This window comes from Salvelinus fontinalis, chromosome 16 (assembly GCF_029448725.1).
Source record: "Salvelinus fontinalis isolate EN_2023a chromosome 16, ASM2944872v1, whole genome shotgun sequence".
Classification (NCBI taxonomy): Eukaryota; Metazoa; Chordata; class Actinopteri; order Salmoniformes; family Salmonidae; genus Salvelinus; species Salvelinus fontinalis.
In genome coordinates, this window is record NC_074680.1 from 29,671,740 (window position 1) to 29,695,161 (window position 23,422).

The 23,422-nt window shown below is 44.7% G+C and overlaps 1 protein-coding gene and 1 pseudogene across 1 annotated transcript in view; both read left to right on the plus strand.

Annotated features, from left to right (window-relative positions):
• Positions 1-8,662: 8,662 nt before the first annotated feature.
• LOC129812969 (hypoxia-inducible factor 1-alpha-like) overlaps positions 8,663-23,422 on the plus strand; it is a 33,586-nt gene continuing 18,826 nt past the window's right edge. Inside the window, exons 1-3 of the mRNA XM_055865012.1 lie at positions 8,663-8,980; positions 10,299-10,492; positions 21,360-21,520. Of these exons, the coding sequence (XP_055720987.1) occupies positions 10,444-10,492; positions 21,360-21,520 (210 nt within the window). The 5' untranslated portion in view covers positions 8,663-8,980; positions 10,299-10,443. The remainder of the gene's footprint in view (positions 8,981-10,298; positions 10,493-21,359; positions 21,521-23,422) is intronic.
• On the plus strand, positions 18,318-19,231 carry LOC129813408 (glyoxalase domain-containing protein 4-like; annotated as a pseudogene).

The following is a 23,422-nucleotide window of genomic DNA, read 5'->3' on the forward strand; positions in this document are numbered from 1 at the left end:
ACCAAGAACCTGATGGTCACTGACAGAGCTCCAGAGTTCCTTTATGGAGATGGGAGAACCTTCCAGAAGGACAACCATCTCTGCACCACTCCACCAATCAGGCCTTTATGGTAGTGTGGCCAGACAGGAGCCACTCTTCAGGAAAAGGCACATGACAGCCCGCTTGGACTTTGCCAAAAGGCACCTAAAGGACTCTGACCATGAGAAACCAGATTCTCTGGTCTGATGAAACCAAGATTGAACTCCTTGGCCTGAATGCCAACCATCACGTCTGGCGGAAACCTAGCACCATCCCTACGAGGAGGCGTGGTGGTGACAGCATCATGCTGTGGGGATGTTTTTCAGCGGCAGGGACTGGGAGACTAGTCAAGATCGAGGGAAAGATGAATGACTTTAAGTACAGAGAGATCCTTGACGAGAACCTGCTCCAGAGTGCTCAGGACCTCAGACCTTATTATTATTTTTTTAATATAACCTTTTATTTAACTAGAAAAGTTAAGAACAAATTCTTATTTACAATGTCGGCAAAGGTTCAGCTTCCAACAGAACAATGACCCTAAGTGGCCCAGCCAAAGGCCGGACTTGAACCCGATCAAGCATCTCTGGAGAGACCTGAAAATTGCTGTGCTGCGACGCTCCCCATTCAACCTGACAGAGCTTGAGAGGATCTGCAGAGATGAATGAGAGAAACTCTCCAAATACAGGTGTGCCAAGCTTGTAGCATCATACCCAAGAAGACTTAAGGTTGTAATCGCTGTCAACGGTGCTTCAACAAAGTACTGAGTAAAGGGCCTTAATATTTGTGTAAGTGTGAGATTTGTTTTATTTATACATTTGCAGAAATGTAAAAAAAACCTTTGTCATTATGGGGTATTGTGTGTAGATCGATCGATGAGGGGGAAAAACAATTTAATCAATTTTAGGGAAAGGCTGTTACCTAATAATGTGGAAAGTACAGGGGTCTGAATACTTTCCGAATTATGTGGTAGCTTAAGCCTGCTGGTGACGTTAAACACTCCTCCAATCTGTGTTGAGATCTGATTTTGTGCGCAAGAAGAGACGTAGGCCAATGGCATAAGTATACCGGTCGCCTCCCGCAAGTACAGCCAGTGGGAGACTGGAGTGACACCGCGTGCTAGCTAACTAGCCCAAATTCCAGCTAAACTTGGAGAGGACAGTTAGGCCTAACTACTTACAAAAAGTTTACTTCTGATGAAGAGCTACAAAAGTAAGTAAATCTCCGTATTCGACTGAAAGATACACTACATGGTCAAAAGTGCTCGTCGAACATCTCATTCCAGAAATCATTGGCATTAATATGGAGTTGGTCCCCCGTTTGTTGCTATAAAAGCCTCTACTCTTCTGGGAAGGCTTTCCACTAGATGTTGGAACATTGCTGCAGGCATTAATTAGGTCGGGCACTGATGTTTGGCGATTAGGCCTGGCTCGCAGTCGGCGTTCCAATTCATCCCAAAGGTGTTCGATTTGGTTGAGGTCAGGGCTGTGTGCAGGCTAGTCAAGTTCTTCCACACCTATGTCGTCAAACCATTTCTGTATAGACCTCGCTTTGTACAAAGGGGCATTGTCATGCTGAAACAGGAAAGGGCTTTCCATAAACTGTCACAAAATTGGAAGCACAGTATCGTCTAGAATTTCATTGTATCCTCTAGCGTTAAGATTTCCCTTCAATGGAACTCAGGGGCCTAGCCCGAACCATGAAAAACAGCCCCAGACCAGTATTCCTCCTCCAATCTTTACAGTTGACACTATGCATTTGGGAAGGTAGCGATCTCCTGGCATCCTTCAAAACCTGATCTGAGGCTTTTTTTTGCATCTGCAGGCCATGGAAACCCATTTCATGGGTTGCAACCGAGGACAGAGGATTTTTACGAGCTTCAGCACTCGGTGGTCCCGTTCTGTGAGCTTGTGTAGACTACCATTTTGTGGCTGAGCCATTGTTTCCCCTAGACGTTTCCACTTCACAATAATATCACTTACTGTTGATATGGGCAGCTCTAGCAGGGCAGCAATTTGACACTGACTTGTTGGAAAGGTGGCATCCTATGGCGGTGCAAAGTTGAAACTCAGATCTCTTCTGTATGGGGCATTCTACTGACAATGTTTGTCTATGGGATTGCATGGCTGTGCTCGATTTTATACACCTGTCAGCAATGGGTGTGGTTCAAATGGCCTAATCCACTCATTTGAAAGGGTCTCCACATACCGTGTGTGTGTACGGTCATTTCGTCAAACTTGAGGCTTTCCATGCTCATTAGTTTCTTATTCAACACATTTCCTGCTACTTCACACAACCCTATTTTTAAGTCTCCCTTCCCTGAGAGCAACCAGAGGTTTCCTTGGCCAAATATTCCCAGATTTTGTGGTCGCTCATTTCTGCATTAGCAAATTTTGTGCAGTGCTGCTGGAGCAACATGCTCTGCCACTTCTCACAATGGTGCTCATTTAGTAAAGTTTAGATCAAAGCTGAATCAATGTCTTGGAAGATCACAAAATGATTTATTATTCTACATAACATGACCAAATATAATAGCATGTTATAGCATTACTGTTACACCAAAAGCGCCACCTAATTTCTTATGAGATTTAACTATGGTAGCTGAATGGTGAAAAAAATGATAATCCTGTGGCCAAAAATCAACAATGTGTGCCACTAGGCAGAATGTGCTTTGATTGAAACAACTAAATACAGGAAGGCTATATACAGTTTAACACCATCTGCTATTAATGTGCTCAGGAAACACTAATTCAAGAAGATCTAAATGCATATTCCCATGAAACTGATTGAAATCAAATGATTGGCATGTAGACACAGTTTGGACATAAGGTATGCCTAACTTCTTGTTTGAGAAGATTTTAAAAATACTTTTAATCTGCTCAATGTGTGAGCATAGTCAGATGTTGCAATTGGAGAATGCTATATTTCTTTACTCCTTTTTTCTCCCTCAATTTCGTGATATCCAACTGGTAGTCAGTCTTGTCCCATCGCTGTAAATCTTGTCCTCCGAAACACGACCCTGCCAAGCTCGCTTAACCCCAATAGCCAGCCGCACCAATGTGTTGGAGGAAACACCGTCGAACTGACGACCGAAGTCAGCGTGCAGGTGGCCTGGCCCCCCACAAGGAGTAGTTAGAGCGAGATGTGCCAAGGACATCCCGGCCGGCCAAACCCTCCCCTAACCCGGGTGACGCTGGGCCAATTGTGCACCCCCTCATGGGTATCCTGGGCATTTTATGCATATTCTATTATGTCGGTACAAGCGTTGAAATTGTTATTTACATTTTGATTGCTCTCTTGCACCTAAGACATTGGCACTACACCATGAGCGAGAAGGGGATTTGTGTGTGTGACCAGGACTACCTGGCTTGATGACTCCTTGCTGTCCCCAGTCCACCTGGCTGTGCTGCTGCTCCAGTTTCAACTGTTCTGCCTGCGGCTATGGAACCCTGACCTGTTCACCGGATGTGCTACCTGTCCCAGACCTGCTGTTTTCAACCAAAGAACCAAAGATGCGTGAGGGAGGGCCAAGCCAACTCACTCAGTCACACACTTAGCAGCTGAGGACAGAGAGGAAGGACAGCTGTGAAAACAACAGCTGGAAAATGAGTCAGAAGCACAGTAGCATTTGGATGCATTTTAATGATGTAGACAATGTTAGAGCACAGTGTAGAATTTGCCAAAACAAAATCTCTTATAAAGCCGGTTCTACGCACAACCTACACCGGCATATGCAAACTGTGCACTCAACTGTGGAGCTTCAAGAAACTAGCGGGCCTGCTAGTGATAGTGGTGGAGTCAGCGTAGCCATTCAGACAAGTAGGCCTACTCCGCGACCCACAGTAACGCAGTCTTCTATGGACCAGTTTATGCCAAAGTCTGTCTGTCTAGACAAACAAAACCAAATTGATATGGCATTGGCTAAAATGATTGCCACCGATTTCCAGCCATTTTCGATCGAGGAGGACAGAGGTTTTCGAAATTTATAGCAATAGTCTAAATCCAATGTAATACACTATTCCAAGCAGGAAAACCCTTTTAAAATCACTTATTCCACAACTGTATGAGAGCACACAGGCTTCAGAGCGGGAAAGAGTCCGAGAAGTTACTGCAGTTTGCCTTACACTGACTGCTGGACATTAAGGGTAACCACTTCTTACATGTCGGTTACATGTCACTTCATTGAAGATTTTTCAATGTCTAGCTGTCTTCTGGACTGCTTTGAGTTAAACAACAGACACATCTCAGAACTTGGCAGAGGAACTGTTGAGAATGGCCAGAGAATGGCAAGTAGATGGAAAAGTGGTCTGTTGTGTTGCGATAATGCAGCTAACATAACCAAAGCCACAAGTTTTTTTTAAATGGACCCATCATCCATGTCTTGCCCACAAAATCAACCTGACTAGGAGATGCTCTGAAGGTGATGAAGCCCACCGTGGACAAAGTGAAAGCAGCTGTGGAATACTTCCACAGGAGCACAACAGGTGCTGAAAAACTGAAGTCTACACAACGCCAGATGGGGATGCCTGAGCTGAGGCCTAAACAAGACTGCACTACAAGGTGGAATTCAAAATTTTTATATGTTGAAGAGGTTTCTTGAGTCAAGGATGCCATCATCTCTACCCTGGCCATTGTCAATGCACCAGTTGATGCTCTGACCCAAGAGGTGTGGGAGGTGGTGGAGGAGGTGTGCAGAGTCCTGGAACCCTTTGAGCAGGTCACTGTGGAGATCAGTGGAGTAAGAGGTACAGTAAGCAGTTACTACATATTTACATTTTACATTTAAGTCATTTAGCAGACGCTCTTATCCAGAGCGACTTACAAATTGGTGCATTCACCTTATGACATCCAGGGGAACAGCCACTTTACAATAGTGCATCTAGATCTTTTAAGGGGGGGGGGAGGGGGGCAGAAGGATTGCTTTATCCTATCCTAGGTATTCCTTGAAGAGGTGGGGTTTCAGGTGTCTCCGGAAGGTGGTGATTGACTCCGCTGTCCTGGCGTCGTGAGGGAGTTTGTTCCATCATTGGGGTGCCAGAGCAGCGAACAGTTTTGACTGGGCTGAGCGGGAACTGTACTTCCTCAGTGGTAGGGAGGCGAGCAGGCCAGAGGTGGATGAACGCAGTGCCCTTGTTTGGGTGTAGGGCCTGATCAGAGCCTGAAGGTACTGAGGTGCCGTTCCCCTCACAGCTCCGTAGGCAAGCACCATGGTCTTGTAGCGGATGCGAGCTTCAACTGGAAGCCAGTGGAGAGAGCGGAGGAGCGGGGTGACGTGAGAGAACTTGGGAAGGTTGAACACCAGACGGGCTGCGGCGTTCTGGATGAGTTGTAGGGGTTTAATGGCACAGGCAGGGAGCCCAGCCAACAGCGAGTTGCAGTAATCCAGACGGGAGATGACAAGTGCCTGGATTAGGACCTGCGCCGCTTCCTGTGTGAGGCAGGGTCGTACTCTGCGGATGTTGTAGAGCATGAACCTACAGGAACGGGCCACCGCCTTGATGTTAGTGGAGAACGACAGGGTGTTGTCCAGGATCACGCCAAGGTTCTTAGCGCTCTGGGAGGAGGACACAATGGAGTTGTCAACCGTGATGGCGAGATCATGGAACGGACAGTCCTTCCCCGGGAGGAAGAGCAGCTCCGTCTTGCCGAGGTTCAGCTTGAGGTGGTGATCCGTCATCCACACTGATATGTCTGCCAGACATGCAGAGATGCGATTCGCCACCTGGTCATCAGAAGGGGGAAAGGAGAAGATTAATTGTGTGTCGTCTGCATAGCAATGATAGGAGAGACCATGTGAGGTTATGACAGAGCCAAGTGACTTGGTGTATAGCGAGAATAGGAGAGGGCCTAGAACAGAGCCCTGGGGGACACCAGTGGTGAGAGCGCGTGGTGAGGAGACAGATTCTCGCCACGCCACCTGGTAGGAGCGACCTGTCAGGTAGGACGCAATCCAAGCGTGGGCCGCGCCGGAGATGCCCAACTCGGAGAGGGTGGAGAGGAGGATCTGATGGTTCACAGTATCGAAGGCAGCCGATAGGTCTAGAAGGATGAGAGCAGAGGAGAGAGAGTTAGCTTTAGCAGTGCGGAGCGCCTCCGTGATACAGAGAAGAGCAGTCTCAGTTGAGTGACTAGTCTTGAAACCTGACTGATTTGGATCAAGAAGGTCATTCTGAGAGAGATAGCAGGAGAGCTGGCCAAGGACGGCACGTTCAAGAGTTTTGGAGAGAAAAGAAAGAAGGGATACTGGTCTGTAGTTGTTGACATCGGAGGGATCGAGTGTAGGTTTTTTCAGAAGGGGTGCAACTCTCGCTCTCTTGAAGACGGAAGGGACGTAGCCAGCGGTCAAGGATGAGTTGATGAGCGAGGTGAGGTAAGGTAGAAGGTCTCCGGAAATGGTCTGGAGAAGAGAGGAGGGGATAGGGTCAAGCGGGCAGGTTGTTGGGCGGCCGGCCGTCACAAGACGCGAGATTTCATCTGGAGAGAGAGGGGAGAAAGAGGTCAAAGCACAGGGTTGGGCAGTGTGAGCAGAACCAGCGGTGTCGTTTGACTTAGCAAACGAGGATCGGATGTCGTCGACCTTCTTTTCAAAATGGTTGACGAAGTCGTCTGCAGAGAGGGAGGAGGGGGGGGGGGGGGGAGGAGGATTCAGGAGGGAGGAGAAGGTGGCAAAGAGCTTCCTAGGGTTAGAGGCAGATGCTTGGAATTTAGAGTGGTAGAAAGTGGCTTTAGCAGCAGAGACAGAGGAGGAAAATGTAGAGAGGAGGGAGTGAAAGGATGCCAGGTCCGCAGGGAGGCGAGTTTTCCTCCATTTCCGCTCGGCTGCCCGGAGCCCTGTTCTGTGAGCTCGCAATGAGTCGTCGACATCATTATTTCATCCAGTATTATATGATTATGAGCAGTAAATGAGAATGTAGTATCATTAGACAAAACATGAACCTGAACTAATAAGTTACTGTTCTCTCTTTTCAGCTATGCGACAGTCTCAAAAATGCAACTCCTGTGTAAGGGTCTTCAGCGAATCACAGCCAGCCGCCAGAGAGGAGAAGCAAATGTAACCACAGGACATGTGACAGAGTTGATGGACACGCTATGTTCATCAATGGACAGAAGGTTCTCTTATTTGGAGGAGCCCCTCCAAAGATCTGCAGATCATCTGAGCTGGTGGAAGAACAAGGCCTCTGTCTACCCACGGCTTACTAAAGTCATGACAGGGAGACTCTGCATAGTGGCCACATCCGATCCCTCTGAGAGGGTCTTCTCGAAAACAGGACAAATAATTACTGAGAAGAAACCGCATCAGCCCCTCGGAAGTGAGGCAGCTTGCATTTCTGAATACAAATCTTTCATTAAAGCAAAATATGGTCAGCATTACTGTGTGCTGCTGGTAATAATATGGAGAGAGAAATGAGGGACCAGTTTAATGTTTTAAGTGGGATGCTGCAGTTTTGCACATTATTTATTTTTCTTTATGGTGCAATATTCTATTAGCAGCATATTCTACCAGCAGCATACCACCCTGCATACCACTGCTGGCTTGCTTTTGAAGCTAAGCAGGGTTGGTCCTGTTCAGTCCCTGGATGGGAGACCAGATGCTGCTGGAAGTGGTGTTGGAGGGCCAGTAGGAGGCAATCTTTCCTCTGGTCTAATTAAAAAAATATATATATATCCTAATGCCCCAGGGCAGTGATTGTGACACTGCCCTGTGTAGGGTGCCATCTTTCGGATGGGACGTTAAACGGGTGTCCTGACTCTCTGAGGTCATTAAAGATCCCATGGCACTTATCGTAAGAGTAGGGGTGTTAACCCCGGTGTCCTTGCTAAATTCCCAATCTGGCCCTCAAACCTTCATGGTCACCTAATAATCCCCAGTTTACAATTGGCTCATTCATCCCCCCTTCTCTCCACTGTAACTATTCCCCAGGTCGTTGCTGTAAATGAGAACATGTTCTCAGTCAACTTACCTGGTAAAATAACGGATAAATAAAAAAATAATGCTGTTCAGATTGTATTTGTGTTGAATGGTTAGATTTATGCACTTTGTTTATATACATTAAAAAGTTACTTTAAATGCACATGTTTAATAGCATTCTTTTTCATAACAAACCAATGCATTTTTAAATACATTGTGGTTAAGGTAGAGTATGATTTCATAATTTAATTAGAATTGTTTTAACACCATTCATAGTCAAACTATCGCAAACTGTTTGACTTAAAAATATATTTTGTATTTTTTCTTTAAAGAGCCGTTTGGGAGCGAAAAGAGACGGCTCTTTTTGGTGCGCTGAGCCGAACGAGAAGGCTCACTGAAGAGTCGGAATGCCCATCACTAGCGTGGGGGTGCTGCCAAATGTTTATGTAGACTACACCTGCGAATGTCCCTACAAAATCATCCTTTTGTACCGCATTTGGGTATTTTAAATGTAGTCTCTAATACTATCAGTTTACAGAGTCACATTTAACAATAACAATCATTGTTTTCGAATCCATTTCTGTTGCATGTAAATAAATGTTTATACATGCTTGTGGCGTTAAAGCTCTTTATTTTTTTTGCATGTCGATAATGTTTGTTGCGATGGTCACCGGCGGCTGTCGCCCTCTTGTGTGAAGGCGCTAGCAGCTTTGACTAGACAAGGGACAAGTGGTGTACTCAGTTGGGAACTCGTTGATATTCCGCTGGTTGCCTGAAAAGCTCTTGAATCCTGTTCTGTACTGGACCTGTAGCTACAGGATGGACCTATTTCATGAGCTTCATTTCCACAAGAGCATCAAACCAAACCCTGGAGTGATGTCTGAGATGTATCATTTTTAGAGGAAAGACAACCACCTCCCATCTGTAGTGTGGAGAGGGTGACGCACCATTAAGACAGCAGCACGAGAATCCTGTCTACTGTAGCAGCCTTTGTTTGTACTGCACATAACTCACTTTGTAGAGTTCGCGGTCCAGCCTAAACCAGGACTTTTCAGGTAAAGGGTTTCCAGACATTTCCTGTATTCTCTGTGCATAAGCCATACTTGTCTGTCACATCACAATAGATTCCAATACATAGCACAGAGATACGTTTAGATTTTATTTTACCTTCATGTGGCTGATTTCCCACGGGTGAAGACCTAGATACTCATATTTTTTTTTATACCTGCTTCACTTAGCAGTGGTTGATTGGTTGAAAGCAATGATTATTGAAAGATATTGCTCTGGGCTTGGGCAAGTGACCAGAAAGGTCTCTGTAGCGGAGGGTGAGAAGTGTGAAGGCACTATGCAGAACTGGTTGCATTACACAGAGGATCAGCTTTCAAACTCAGACCCCGGAGAGGCAGACCTCATGTGGTCTGGGAGATCTGACTGAGGATAGTTTAAATATTTGGCCCCCCGCTGACTGAGCTCCTGACCTGCACAGTCAGTCTGTCAGCTTGGTAAGAGGCACAGACACAGACTGCTACCTACTGACTGCCTGCCTGTCAGTTTGACTTCAGTTTGAGGTATTACATTGGTTATTCTCATCATGCATGCACGTGATGCAAAACCTGCAGACACATTCACTGAGCATGCAAAATATTTAGGTTGCAAAACAGACCTCCATCTAGGCTACTCATTTGTGTGTGGATATGATGTACATTGAGGTGGATCAGTTTTTGTCATTAACTGTTAGGAGGGACTTTCTGTACTCTAAAAAATGAGTGGAAATGTGCAAATCTATATAGGCTAGTAGTAAATTATATTTCAACAAATTACGTTCAATTAGCTAGCTGAAGCATTTTCCTTATTTTTAGACAGTCTCAAATAATATAATTATCTGACTAACTCCATAACAGATCAATTGCAATTAAGTTTCAGGGGGGATTTTTTTTACTGACGTCTTTATTTTCATGGAGAGCATTGCACACTTTTTGATTTACGCTGTTCTGTAGGGTTAAGACCACAACTCGACAGCAGCCTCTGTTATGCATTGGTGTCATTTCCTTGACTTGTCTACAATCTCTACATGCTTCAATACATATGGACAAGACCGACAATAAGCCATGCATGTGTTCACATCACGTGGGAGATATATAAACAGTACCAGTCAAAAGTTTGGACACCTACTTATTCCAAGGTTTTTCTTTATTTTTACTATTTTCTACATTGTAGAATAATAGTGGAGACAACAAAACTATTAAATAACACATATGTAATCATGTAGTAACCAAAAGTGTTAAACAAATTAAATATGATGCAATCCCTGGTGGTGTGTGTGTTAGGCCCGGACTCTGACTTGCATCTTGTTGATCGGCCTGTCTCCCACAGCAGGGTGAGCTCGGAGCGGAGGAAGGAGAAGTCCCGGGATGCAGCGCGATACCGGAGGGGGAAGGAGTCTGAGGTGTTATATGAGCTGGCCCAGGAGCTGCCCCTGCCCCACAGTGTCACCTCCAACCTAGACAAGGCTTCTATCATGAGACTGGCCATCAGCTACCTGCACATGAGGAATCTTCTGAGCACAGGTCAGTACCCTGGGGGGAGTAAGGAAGAGGAATATGGTAGTATCCAAATTAGAGGGACACAACTGTGGTGAGGATAGTGTCCAAAGTGCCTTGGGGGTTAAGGGGTGGGGGTGAGAAAAAGCGGTGAGGTGAGCGGCCTGGAAGATCTACAAACTTGCAGACAGGAGTCAGTACCCTGGGGTCTGAAATTATTGACTCCCTTGATAAAGAGGAGCAAAAATGCCATGTAAGCAAAAATGACCGTATGAAATAAATAATGAATATACTGAGCTATATTGTATGCTCAAAAAAATTGGGAAATGTATATTTTATACTAACACAATTGCTCATAGAAAGATTTTGTTTAAAAGATGGGGGTCAAAATTATTGACACCCCTGATTTCAATACCCCACATTGTGAGGATAACAACCCTTTTTCTATAATGTTTTATTTGTTGGAGAACACATTGGGAGGGACCTTAGACCATTCCTCCATACAAAATCCTTCCAGATCCTTCATCTGCGCTTAAGGACTGTCCTCTTCAATTCAAAGCACAGGTTTTTAATGGGTTTCAAGTCCGGAGACTGCGATGGCCATTGCAAAATGTTGACATTTCTTTGTGGATTTTGATGTGTGCTTTGGGTTATTGTCTTGCTGGAAGTTACACTTGTTGACAAATTTCAGCCTCCTGGCAGAGGCAACCAGGTTTTTGGCTAAAATGTCCTGGTACTGGGTAAAGTTCATGATGCTGTTGACTGTAGCCCTTTACACTCGTACCCGTATATTGGTTGAAAGTGGCAGATTTGGGCACCAATAAGAGCCTCAATTGGAACGTAGTGGCTGTACAGTAACATGCTATACATTAGGCCTGCACGATTAATAGAATTTTAATCGGAATTGTGATATTGACATTCACAATATCCATATTGCAAGAGGCAATATGGAGAGGTGTGTGGGACCACTTGGAAACACCAGTTAGTCCTCTCATTATGTTGCACCTACCCCACATTTTACAGGAATAGTTATATGTTACTGAATGTATCCAGAGTATTTTCAGATCAACAAATGAGGGAAAAAGTAGAGTAAATGTAAAATGAACATAAGATCAACAGTGTGATGTTTAGATTCAGTCTTGTCAGGTGAACTGTTGTGTAATCTCCTTTTGGTCTAATACTTTTCCAGTTAACTGTTACCTTTCAATTGCTACCTTGGTTATGCATATGCGTTTTTATATTTCTTCTTTAAGAAACATTTCAATTTAGCCCTATCCTGGGTGGTATAGCGTATTTGACTATATACCGGTATTGATGAATGGACCGGTTTGGGTTTTTACTTTACCTTCTATAATGGTATTTAATGTTTGGTTTGTTAAATTTGATTCGCAGTGTGTAATGTCAATTTTTATAATTTACTCCACTACTTGATTCAGCTCTTTTGCTGTCTCTTTCTTTTGCTGTCTCTCTCTCTCGGTCTGTCTGTCTTGGGCGGTCTGTCTGTCTGTCGGTCGGTCGGTCTGTCTGTGTCGGTCTGTCTATCTTGGTCTGTCTGTCTCGGTCGGTCTGTCTGTCTCTGTCTGTCTATCTTGGTCTGTCTGTCTCGGTCGGTCTGTCTGTCTCTGTCTGTTTCGGTCTGTCTGTCTGTGTCTCGCTCGGTCTCGCTCTGTCTAGGTCTGTCTCGATCGGTCTGGCTCGATCGGTCTGTCTGTCTGTCTCGATCGGTCTGTCTCGATCGGTCTGTCTCGATCGGTCTGTCTGTCTCGGTCTGTCTGTCTCGATCGGTCTGTCTGTCTCGGTCTGTCTGTCTCGGTCTGTCTGTCTCGGTCGGTCTGTCTCGGTCGGTCTGTCTCGGTCGGTCTGTCTGTCTCTGTCTGTCACGGTCTGTCTGTCTCTGTCTGTCACGGTCTGTCTGTCTCTGTCTGTCACGGTCTGTCTGTCTGTCTTTGTCTCGGTCTGTCTGTCTTTGTCTCGGTCGGCCTGTCTGTCTCGGTCTGTCTGTCTTTGTCCCGGTCGGCCTGTCTGTCTCTGTCTGTCTCGGTCTGTCTGTCTCTGTCTGTCTCGGTCTGTCTGTCTCTGTCTGTCTGTCTCGGTCGATCTGTCTGTCTCGGTCGGTCTGTCTGTCTGTCTCGGTCGGTCTGTCTGTCTGTCTCGGTCGGTCTGTCTGTCTGTCTCGGTCTGTCTGTCTCGGTCGGTCTGTTTGTCTCGGTCGGTCTGTCTCGGTCTGTCTCGGTCGGTCTGTCTGTCTCGGTCGGTCTGTCTGTCTCGGTCGGTCTGTCTGTCTCGGTCGGTCTGTCTGTCTCGGTCGGTCTCTATCTGTCTCGGTCGGTCTCTGTCTGTCTCGGTCGGTCTCTGTCTGTCTCGGTCGGTCTCTGTCTCGGTCGGTCTGTCTGTCTCGGTCGGTCTGTCTGTCTCGGTCGGTCTGTTTGTCTCGGTCGGTCTCGGTCGGTCTGTCTGTCTTTGTCTCGGTCTGTCTTTGTCTCGGTCTGTCTCGGTCTGTCTCGGTCTGTCTCGGTCTGTCTCGGTCTCTGTCGGTCTCGGTCTGTCTGTCTCGGTCTGTCTGTCTCGGTCTGTCTGTCTCGGTCTCGGTCTGTCTGTCTCGGTCTCTGTCTGTCTGTCTCGGTCTCTGTCTGTCTGTCTCGGTCTCTGTCTGTCTGTCTGTCTCGGTCTGTCTGTCGGTCTGTCTGTCTGTCGGTCTGTCTGTCTGTCGGTCTCTGTCTCGGTCGGTCTCTGTCTCGGTCGGTCTCTGTCTCGGTCGGTCTCTGTCTCGGTCGGTCTCTGTCTCGGTCGGTCTCTGTCTCGGTCGGTCTCTGTCTCGGTCGGTCTCTGTCTGTCTCGGTCTCTGTCTGTCTCGGTCTCTGTCTGTCTGTGTCTCTGTCTGTCTCGGTCTCTGTCTGTCTGTCTGTCTCGGTCTCTGTCTGTCTCGGTCTCTGTCTGTCTGTCTGTCTCGGTCTCTGTCTGTCTCGGTCTCTGTCTGTCTGTCTCGGTCTCTGTCTGTCTGTCTCGGTCTCTGTCTATCTGTCTCGGTCTCTGTCTATCTGTCTCGGTCTGTCTCGGTCTGTCTGTCTGTCGGTCTGTCTGTCTGTCGGTCTCTGTCTCGGTCGGTCTCTGTCTCGGTCGGTCTCTGTCTCGGTCGGTCTCTGTCTCGGTCGGTCTCTGTCTCGGTCGGTCTCTGTCTGTCTCGGTCTCTGTCTGTCTCGGTCTCTGTCTGTCTCGGTCTCTGTCTGTCTCGGTCTCTGTCTGTCTCGGTCTCTGTCTGTCTCGGTCTCTGTCTGTCTCGGTCTCTGTCTGTCTCGGTCTCTGTCTGTCTGTGTCTCTGTCTGTCTGTGTCTCTGTCTGTCTGTGTCTCTGTCTGTCTGTGTCTCGGTCTCTCTGTGTCTCGGTCTCTCTGTGTCTCGGTCTCTGTCTGTGTCTCGGTCTCTGTGTCTCGGTCTCTGTGTCTCGGTCTCTGTCTGTCTTGGTCTCTGTGTCTCAGTCTGTGTCTGTCTTGGTCTCAGTCTGTGTCTGTCTGTCTCGGTCTGTGTCTGTCTGTCTCGCTGTCTGTCTGTCTGTGTCTCGGTCTGTGTCTCGGTCTGTGTCCTTCTTGGTCTGTGTCCGTCTGTCTCGGTCTGTGTCCGTCTGTCTCGGTCTCTGTCTATCTGTCTCGGTCTCTCTCTGTCTGTCTCTCGGTCTCTGTCTGTCTCTCGGTCTCTGTCTGTCTCTCGGTCTCTGTCTGTCTCTCGGTCTCTGTCTGTCTCTCGTTCTCTGTCTGTCTCTCGGTCTCTGTCTGTTTCTCTGTCTCTGTCTGTCTCGGTCTCTGTCTGTTTCTCTGTGTCTGTCTGTGTCTGTGTCTGTCTGTCTCGGTCTGTGTCTGTCTGTCTCGGTCTGTGTCTGTCTGTCTCGGTCTGTGTCTGTCTGTCCCGGTGTCTGTCTGTCTGTCTCGGTCTGTCTTTCTCGTTCTGTCTGTCTCGGTCTGTGTCTGTCTGTCTCAGTCTGTCTGTCTTTGTCTCGGTCTGTCTGTCTGTCTTTGTCTCGGTCGGTCTGTCTCGGTCTCTGTCTGTCTTGGTCTGTCTCTGTCAGTCTCGGTCTCTGTCGGTCTTTCGGTTTCTGTCTCGGTCGGTCGGTCTGTCTCGGTCGGTCGGTCTGTCTCTCTGTGTCTCTGTCTCTCTCTGTCTCTCTGTCTCTGTCTGTCTCTGTCTCTATCGGTCTCTCTCTGCTTGCTGGGAGTGTTTGGTGCATGCTAGGAATTGTATGAGCGAGTGTTGTCTGGAGTTACATCGCCTGTGTTTTCTTTCTTGTTTTTCTATGCATGATTAAAGTTCATTATTTTTCTTTTTGTGGCAGAATTAAGTGTATTGTATTTCTTGTTGGTTTTGGCGGGGATGGCGACCCACATGCGGACGTCGTCCCTGTCACCTTGGCACGGCTTTAGGTGCGTTACTGAAACCACTGTCACTATGGAGGAGTTTCTGGTCACCGTAGGAGAGAAGCTAGGCTATGAAAAATGTTGCTTATGCATCGCGGATGAATACATCGGTGGTAGTGTTTCTTAAAGAACTTCTTTGGGATAGTCCCACCTCGACAACATCCAGTGACATTGCAGAGCGCGAAATTCAAAATACAAAAATCGTAATATTAAAAATTCATGAACATACAAGTGTCTTACATAATTTAAAAGCATAACTTCTTTTTAATCCAACCGCGTTATCAGATTTCAAAAAGGCTTTACGGCGAAAGCATACCATGCGATTATCTGAGGACAGCGCCCCACACACAAAAGCAATAACCTGTCTAGGATCAGCGTGGCGCTAGCGGCACACCCCCCCCCCCCCCACTGAAAAACCAGTGCCGCGAAATTCAAAAAAAATACTTTTTTAAAATATTTAACTTTCACACATTAAAGTCCAATACAGCTAATGAAAGACACAGATCTTATGAATCCAGTCAACATTTCCGATTTTTAAAATGTTTTACAGGGAAGACACAATATGTAAAGATGTACATCTATTACCTAAAAACACATTAGCATAATCCACCATCTTTTATTTGTCCACCAACACCAGTAGCCATCACCAATTCGGCTAAACTAAGATATTTATAGCCCCTAACCAACAAAAAAACTCATTAGATGACAGTCTGATAACATATTTATGGTATGGGATAGGTTTTGTTAGAAAAAAGTGCATATTTCAGGTATATGGCATAGTTTACAATTGCACCCACCATCACAAATGGACTAGAATAATTACAATGAGCAACGTGTTTACCTAACTACTAATCATCAAACATTTCGTAAAAATACACAGCATACACGAATCGAAAGACACAGATCCTGTGAATACAGACAATATTTCAGATTTTCTAAGTGTCTTACAGCGAAAACACAATAAATCGTTATATTAGCTTAGCACATAGCAATTAGCAGCCCAGCATTGATTCTAGCCAAAGTGAGCGATAAAAGTCAACATCGCCAAAAGATATTAATTTTTTCACTAACCTTCTCAGAATTCTTCCGATGACACTCCTGTAACATCACATTACAACATGCATATACAGTTTGATCGAAAATGTTTATATTTAGCCACCAAAATCATGGTTAGACAATGTGAAATGTAACTCAGCTGGTCAGAATTTGTCCTTGCGCCACTTAGACAGTGATCTACTCTTATACATAAATACTCATAAACGTGACTAAAAAATATAGGGTGGACAGGGATTGATAGACAATTTAATTCTTAATACAATTGCGTTATTACATTTTTTAATTTATCCTTACTTTTCAATACAGTTTGCGCCAAGCGAAGCTACGTCAAAAAACATGGCGTCCTAAGCCACTAAAATGTTTCGACAGAAACACGATTTATCATAATAAAAATGTCCTACCTTGAGCTGTTCTTCCATCAGTATCTTGGGCAAAGGATCCTTTCTTGGGAGAAATCGTCTTTTGGTGGAAAGCTGTCCTCTTGCCATGTGGAAATGTCAACTGAGTTCGGGATGAACTGAAAAGCATGCCCAACTTTTCACATCGTTGCAAAAATAAATGTCCCAAAATCGCACTAAACGGATATAAATTGCTATAAAACGCTTTAAATTAACTACCTTATGATGTTTTTAACTCCTATAACGAGTGAAAAGATGACCGGAGAAATATAACAGGCTAAACTAACGCTTGGAACAGGAGAGGGTCGGTGTCTTCCACGCGCGTTACGCAGCAAGAAAAGACTTGCTAGCTAAAGGTTTTTTTCATTTGTAGGGCCTGTGAACGAGCAATCGAGCCCGTTGGAATCGTCATCACGTAAAGGCATCCAGGGGAAGACGTAAGAAGTGTCCGTATAGTCATAGCAACGACAGTGCCCTTATAACTGACTTCAGAAGAGTGGCCAACATTTCTCAAATCTGACTCCATGTCAGGGAAATTGCTGTAGAATGGGCTCTGTTCCACTTAGAGACAAAATTTCAACTCCTATAGAAACTATAGACTGTTTTCTATCCAATAATAATAATAATATGCATATTGTACGATCAAGGATTTTTTGGGAAGCCGTTTAAAAAATTAGCCACATTAGCATAAATAGTCTAAACAGCGCCCCCATCCCCAACAGGTTAAACATTTTCCAAACCAGCAGAGGCGTCACAAAAGTCAGAAATGGCGATAAAATAAATCACTTCTCTTTGAAGATCTTCCTCTGTTTGCAATCTCAAGGGTCCCAGCTACACAACAAATGGTTATTTTGTTCGATAAAGTCCTTCTTTATATCCCTAAAAAGTCAGTTTAGTTGGCGCGTTTGATTCAGTAATCCACCCGTCCCACTCGTTCAACGTGCATATCAAGGAATCCCAAATGTTACCAATAAACTTTGTCCAGCCAAGGCAAACAATGTTTTTAATCAATCCTCAGGTACCCTAATATGTAAATAAACAATACAATTTCAGACGGAATGTAGTATGTTCAATACCGGAGATAAATAACGAGGTGCGCGCAAAATGAGAGCCACCTTGAAAAACTACAGTTACTAAGTAATTTTTCAAAAAACAAGCCTGAAACCCTTTCTAAAGACTTGACATTTAGTGGAAACCATAGGAACTGCAATCTGGGAGGTATTCCTTTGAATCTCCCATAAACAAGCATTTGAATGAGCTGTGACCTCAAAAAAAAAAAAAAAAAATCCAGCTGGATTTTCCTCTGGTTTTCGCCTGCCATATCAGTTCTGTTATACTTACAGACATTATTTTAACAGTTTTAGAAACTTCAGAGTTTTCTATCCAATACTACCAATTATATGTAAATCCTAGCTTCTGGGCCTGAGTAACAGGCAGTTTACTTTGGGCACGTCATTCATCAGAATTTCCGAATACTGCCCCCATCCCTAAAAAGTGAAAGAAAAGCGCCTTGTTGAGCATGGTGTACTTCTAAAAGTCATGTTTATTCAAGTTACGGTCTACCCAAGGGGGGGGGGGGGGCGCCAACCCGGACAGGAAGATCACGTCAGTGACTCAACCCACTCAAGTGATGTACCCCTCCTAGGGACGGCATGGCCTCCAAGGGATGGCATGGAAGAGTACCAGTAAGCCAGTGACTCAGCCCATGTAATAGGGTTAGAGGCAGAGAATCCCAGTGAAGAGTGGGGAACCGGCCAGGCAGAGACAGCAAGGGCGGTTCGTTGCTCCAGTGCCTTTCCGTTCACCTTCACACTCCTGGGCCAGACTACACTCAATCATAGGACCTATTGAAGAGATGCGTCTTCAATAAAGACTTAAAGGTTGAGTGTGAAGAAGCGTTTCCGCTTGGAAATTTGTTACTGCTGTTACGGCAGCAGACGGTAGTGGGGAAACCTTACCACGTTAAGAGAGAATTAAAACAATGATATTGATCATGCCTCAGGGTGTTTTTTTTCTGTCTTGTTTCTTCTGTTTTTCCTTTCTCTTTTCTATATGGCAATCAATTGCAAGGATCCTTAATCAACGTAGACAAACTGAGCGTGATATATATATATAATCGTATAGTACGTAGCAAACTCATAGTGGCTTTGAGGCGAGCCTTGCATTTAGTTTTCAAAGTGGGTGACAGAAGCAAAACGTCCACCTTTCACCGAGATGTGCTCGGCATGAAGATTTTGCTTCACAAAGAGTTTGAAGAAGGATGTAAGGCAACTTGTAAGGGCCATAATGATGGAAAATGGAGCAAGACAATGGTCGGCTTGGGGCCAGAGGATGATGACTTCGTGGCTGAACTGATCTACAATTATGGAGTGGGAGAATATTGCCTAGGCAATGACTTCCTCGGTTTGACTTTGCAGTCTAGCCAGGCTGTCAGCAATGCTAAGCGGCTTGGTTGGCTCCTCACTGAGGTTTGAAAGGGCCTCTTTCTGGCTGAGGCCCCAGGAGGTTATTGCTTCTACCTGGTGGACAAAGAACAGCCTCCCAATGATCCTGTACAGAAGGTGTGTCTGGCAGGGTCTGACCTGCAGAAATCAACACAATACACTGCTGCTCCTCCCTTCTGGGGATGAAGGTGAACAAGGGCAATGAGAAGACTGTGCTGATGGGATTCAGACACTCACTGTAAACTACAGCTTCACACCATTGTTGGGGCAGTAGATCATGGGACAGCCTTCAGGCGGATACCATTCTCCTGTCCACGTGAGCAGTTGGCAGATCTTGAAGCCTTGATGACAAAGGGAAACCATAAAATCCTTACTCTCTTGGTTAGCCTGGACACCCCTGGGAAGGCTACAGTAGGTCATTTGGGCTGTTTCAAATGCCCATGAGATCTGCTTTGTTGTTTGATTGTTTATTGTGTTGTGGGTTCCCGGACAAAATAAAGGTTCTTTAAATCTCTCTTTTTTTTCACGAATTAGTCTTTTGACCAATCAGATCAGCTCTGAAAAAGATCTGATGTGATTGGTCAAAAGACCAATTAGGGGAACAAATATCAGAATTGAGCTGCCTATGTGAACGGAGCCTTTAGTGTTTCTGTGTATGTTGCAGTACCCTCTCCTTTCTTTTTCCCAATAGGGTTTTTATGTCAAATAACAACGTATTCAAAGTGCCTACTATTATATTCTAACTATAGAATTCTAATAATAATTAGTGTTTTGATCTAAATCGCAAGTCAAATCGCAATTGCAAGATTTGGTTAAAAATAAGGCTTAGTTCTGCAGGATATTGTAAAAAAAAACCTATGTGACAATGTGGAATTGCAGCAATTGATGACATTTTTTAAAATATATATATATATATATTTTTTTTTGTTTTGTGGGGGATTAAAGTTTAATTGAACAGTATAAAACAATCAGAATGGAGAAAGACCCATTTAATCATTTAGAAATGTATGTGTTGCCAACCTAGGGTCACGCACTACTCATAAAGCAAATTTACAATTTGTATTATTCAAAAGCATCAAATACTGTCATACTGTGAACATTTTGAAAAATACAGTGATGTGATATTTTGGCCATATTGCCCATCCCTACTATCCATATAGGCCAATTCCCACAAGTCTAAAGGGTTAACACGGGCCCAGGACCAGTGGGAGCAAAATAGCCCCATAACATCAAAGATCCACCACCATATTTTACGGTAGGTATGGGGTTCTTTTCTGCTTATGCATTCTCATTTCGATGCCAAACCCACCGCTGGTGTGTGTGGCCAAAGAGCTCTATTTGCATGTCATCTGACTAGGGCACCGGTTCCAATCCAATTGCCAATGCCGTTCAGCAAAGTCCAGGTGGTGCTATAGTCAAATGACATGAAAATAGAGCACATTGGCCATGCACACCAGTGGTGGGTTAGGCATTGAACAGAAACATGCAGAAAAGTACCTCATACCTACAGTCAAATATGGTGGTGGATCTTTGATATATTACGGGGCTATTTTGTTTCCACTGGTCCTGGTGCCTTGTTGAGGTCAAAGGCATCATGATTTTTACCCAGTACCAGGACATTTTAGCCAAAAATCTGGTTGCCTGGAGGCTGAAACTTAGCCACTTGTAGATCTATCAGACGGTAACACCAAGCACATATCACAATCCACAAAGACATGGTTAATTGGCCACAAAATCAGCATTTTGCAATTGCCGTCTCAGGGCTTGAAACCAATTGAATACCCGTGGTTTGATTTCAAGAGGGCAGTCCATAATCGCAGACGTAGGATATCATGGATCTGGAAGGATTCTGTATGGATGAATAGTCTAAGGTGAGGTGCTGTATTAAAAACAGGTGTCAATTTTGACTCCTACTTTTCTTGAGAAAATGTTTTATTACTTGTTAAACAATTTCTTTCTCTAAGCAACTGTAAAATAATATGATTTCCAATTTTTTGTGAGCATGCGGTATTTCATTTATTTATTTTATTTAACCTTTTATTTAACTAGGCAAGTCAGTTAAGAACAAATTCTTATTTACAATGACGGCCCTGGCCAAACCCGGAAGACACTGGACCAATTGTGCGCCGCCCTATGGGACTCCCAATCATGGCCGGATGTGATAAAGCCTGGATAGCTCAGTATTAAAATTATTTATTTTATACAGTCATTTTTGCTCATCTCTGTCAAGGGTGTCAATAATTGGGCACTTTTTGACTGCGTTTAGACAGGCAGCCCAATTCTTCTTCTTTTTTTTCACTAATTCGTCTTTTGCCCAATCAGCTCAGCTCTGAAAAATATCTGATGTGATTGGTCAAAAGACCAATTAGTGGAACAAATATCAGAATTGGGCTGCCTATGTGAACGGAGCCTTTTAGTGTTTCTGTGTATGTTGCAGTACCCTGCCACACAAGCATGTGTGTTGGCTAGTAATCATATATCCTGCTTTTTTCATGTCCCAGTGTCTGCGAAGTGGTCCCTCCTGCTACCTCCCTCTCTCTCTTATTCTCTTTCTCACCCCCTCACCCCTCTCTCTCGCTCTCTTTTTCCAGATGATAAGGCAGTAGAGGAGGAGCAGGAGGACAGTGAGATGGACTCCCAGCTGAATGGCTCCTATCTGAAGGCTCTGGAGGGCTTCCTCATGGTGCTGTCTGAAGACGGGGACATGATCTATCTCTCTGAGAATGTCAACAAGTGCTTGGGTCTGGCACAGGTAGGTCTGGTGTCCCATTAGAGACAGAACTGACTAGGATAGACCGATAAAGAATGCCCCCAAAATTGAGAGACTTGAGTAAAAGAGGGATACAAAGTATATTGAAAACAGGTGTTTCCACACAGGTATGGTTTGTGAGTTAATTAAGCAGTTAACATCCCATCATGCTTAGGGTCATGTATAAAATTGCTGGGCAGGCTATTATTTTGGCTACCATGGCTATGTCCCCATAGGATGACAATGCCCCCTTCCACAGGACACAAGTGGTCATGGAATGGTTTGATGAGCATGAAAACGATGTACACCATATGCCATGGCCATCTCCGTAACCAGATCTCAACCCAATGGAACACTTATGGGAGATTCTGGAGCGGTGCTTGAGATAGCGTTTTCCACCACCATCAACAAAACTTAGTGATGTAATTTCTTGTGGAAAAATGGTGTTCATCTCTCCAATAAAGTTCTAGACACTTGTAGAATCTATGCCAAGGTGCATTGAAGCTCTTCTGGCTCGTGGTGGCCCAATGCCCTATTAAAGGTATAATCCACTGCCAGAAATACAATTTATGATATTCCTGTCAATTTGGTGAAAGCCTATGTTCTGTCAGTGGGTAAAATAAAACATTTCCCCATGATTTAACTTCTAAGTGGTCCGTCTGAAAATCAGGATATTGTGTAGTATTGAGTCATAGCTACATAATTCTCATCACTAGATGGGGAAAACACACAATATAAAACAATTACCTGCACTCCAGATCGCCAAATCAGCCAATAGATGGTATGGGAATACCGTCTTGAATACATCCATCTGTTTATATTGTCATGACAAAGTATATATATTTCGCTGAGGTGTGCTCACTCTAAATGGTGTACCAAATTCTTCAACTCCGTTTCTCCTTCAAGACCATGTCGCAATGTGCCCTGTGTCTGTGGGAAATGGAGATATATTACAGAAAGGAGGTGATAGGAATCCAATTGGGCAATAAATGAAGAAACTCCCCCCCCCCCCCCCCCCCCCCCACACTGACTGTCAACCCATTGCATTCATGTTGTCATGCTGTGTCACGCGGTTGCTAAGCTAAACGTAACCTAATGTAATGTGTTGAGAAACCTGACTATTTTCATCGAATGTACGTAATGTCACGATTATACGATATTTCAGAGAACAAGTTAATTATCTCACAAAATTCATTGTTCACAACCTATTAACTCCCATTCACTCCTTGGAGGAGAGGTGTCCTTCTCCCAGAATCACCCAGAGCGAGAGCAGAGTAACGTTGCTTTCCCACAGATACTTTTGATGAGATGGGGAAACTCCATTAGAATCGTGTTAACAAGTTTCTGAGCGCAGGGCATTCTGGGTGATTCTGGGAGAAGGACGCCCCTCCTTCAAGGAGTGAATGGGAGTTAATAGGTCGTGAACAATGAATTTTGTGAGATAATTAACTTGTTCTCTGAAATATCATATGATCGTGAAAAGTTTCCCATGATGACTTAGGTGAAACTTGTTAACACGATTCTAATGGAGTTTCCCCATCTCATCAAAAGTATCTGTGGGAAAGCAACGTTACTCTGCTCTCGCTCTGGGCAGAGATGCCATTTATAGCTCAGTGACCGAGACTAACTTCAAGTTGAACTCGGTAAGTAAGACTCCTAAATTGATAGTGCAGTTTTATTTAGCTGATTTTGACAGCTAGCTAGCTATTTGACATGCTGATATTGACTTTGGCAGCTATGTGTTCTAGCCAGCCAGCCACCCATCCCAGAGAGAGAGCATTGCATTTTGTGCTTTGTAGTAGATTTGAGATGCAAAAGATTTCCAAAATTGATTTTCACATGTTTCTACCAACCTTGTTATAACTACGAAATTAAACATTTGTTCCCAAAACTTGTTTTCACATA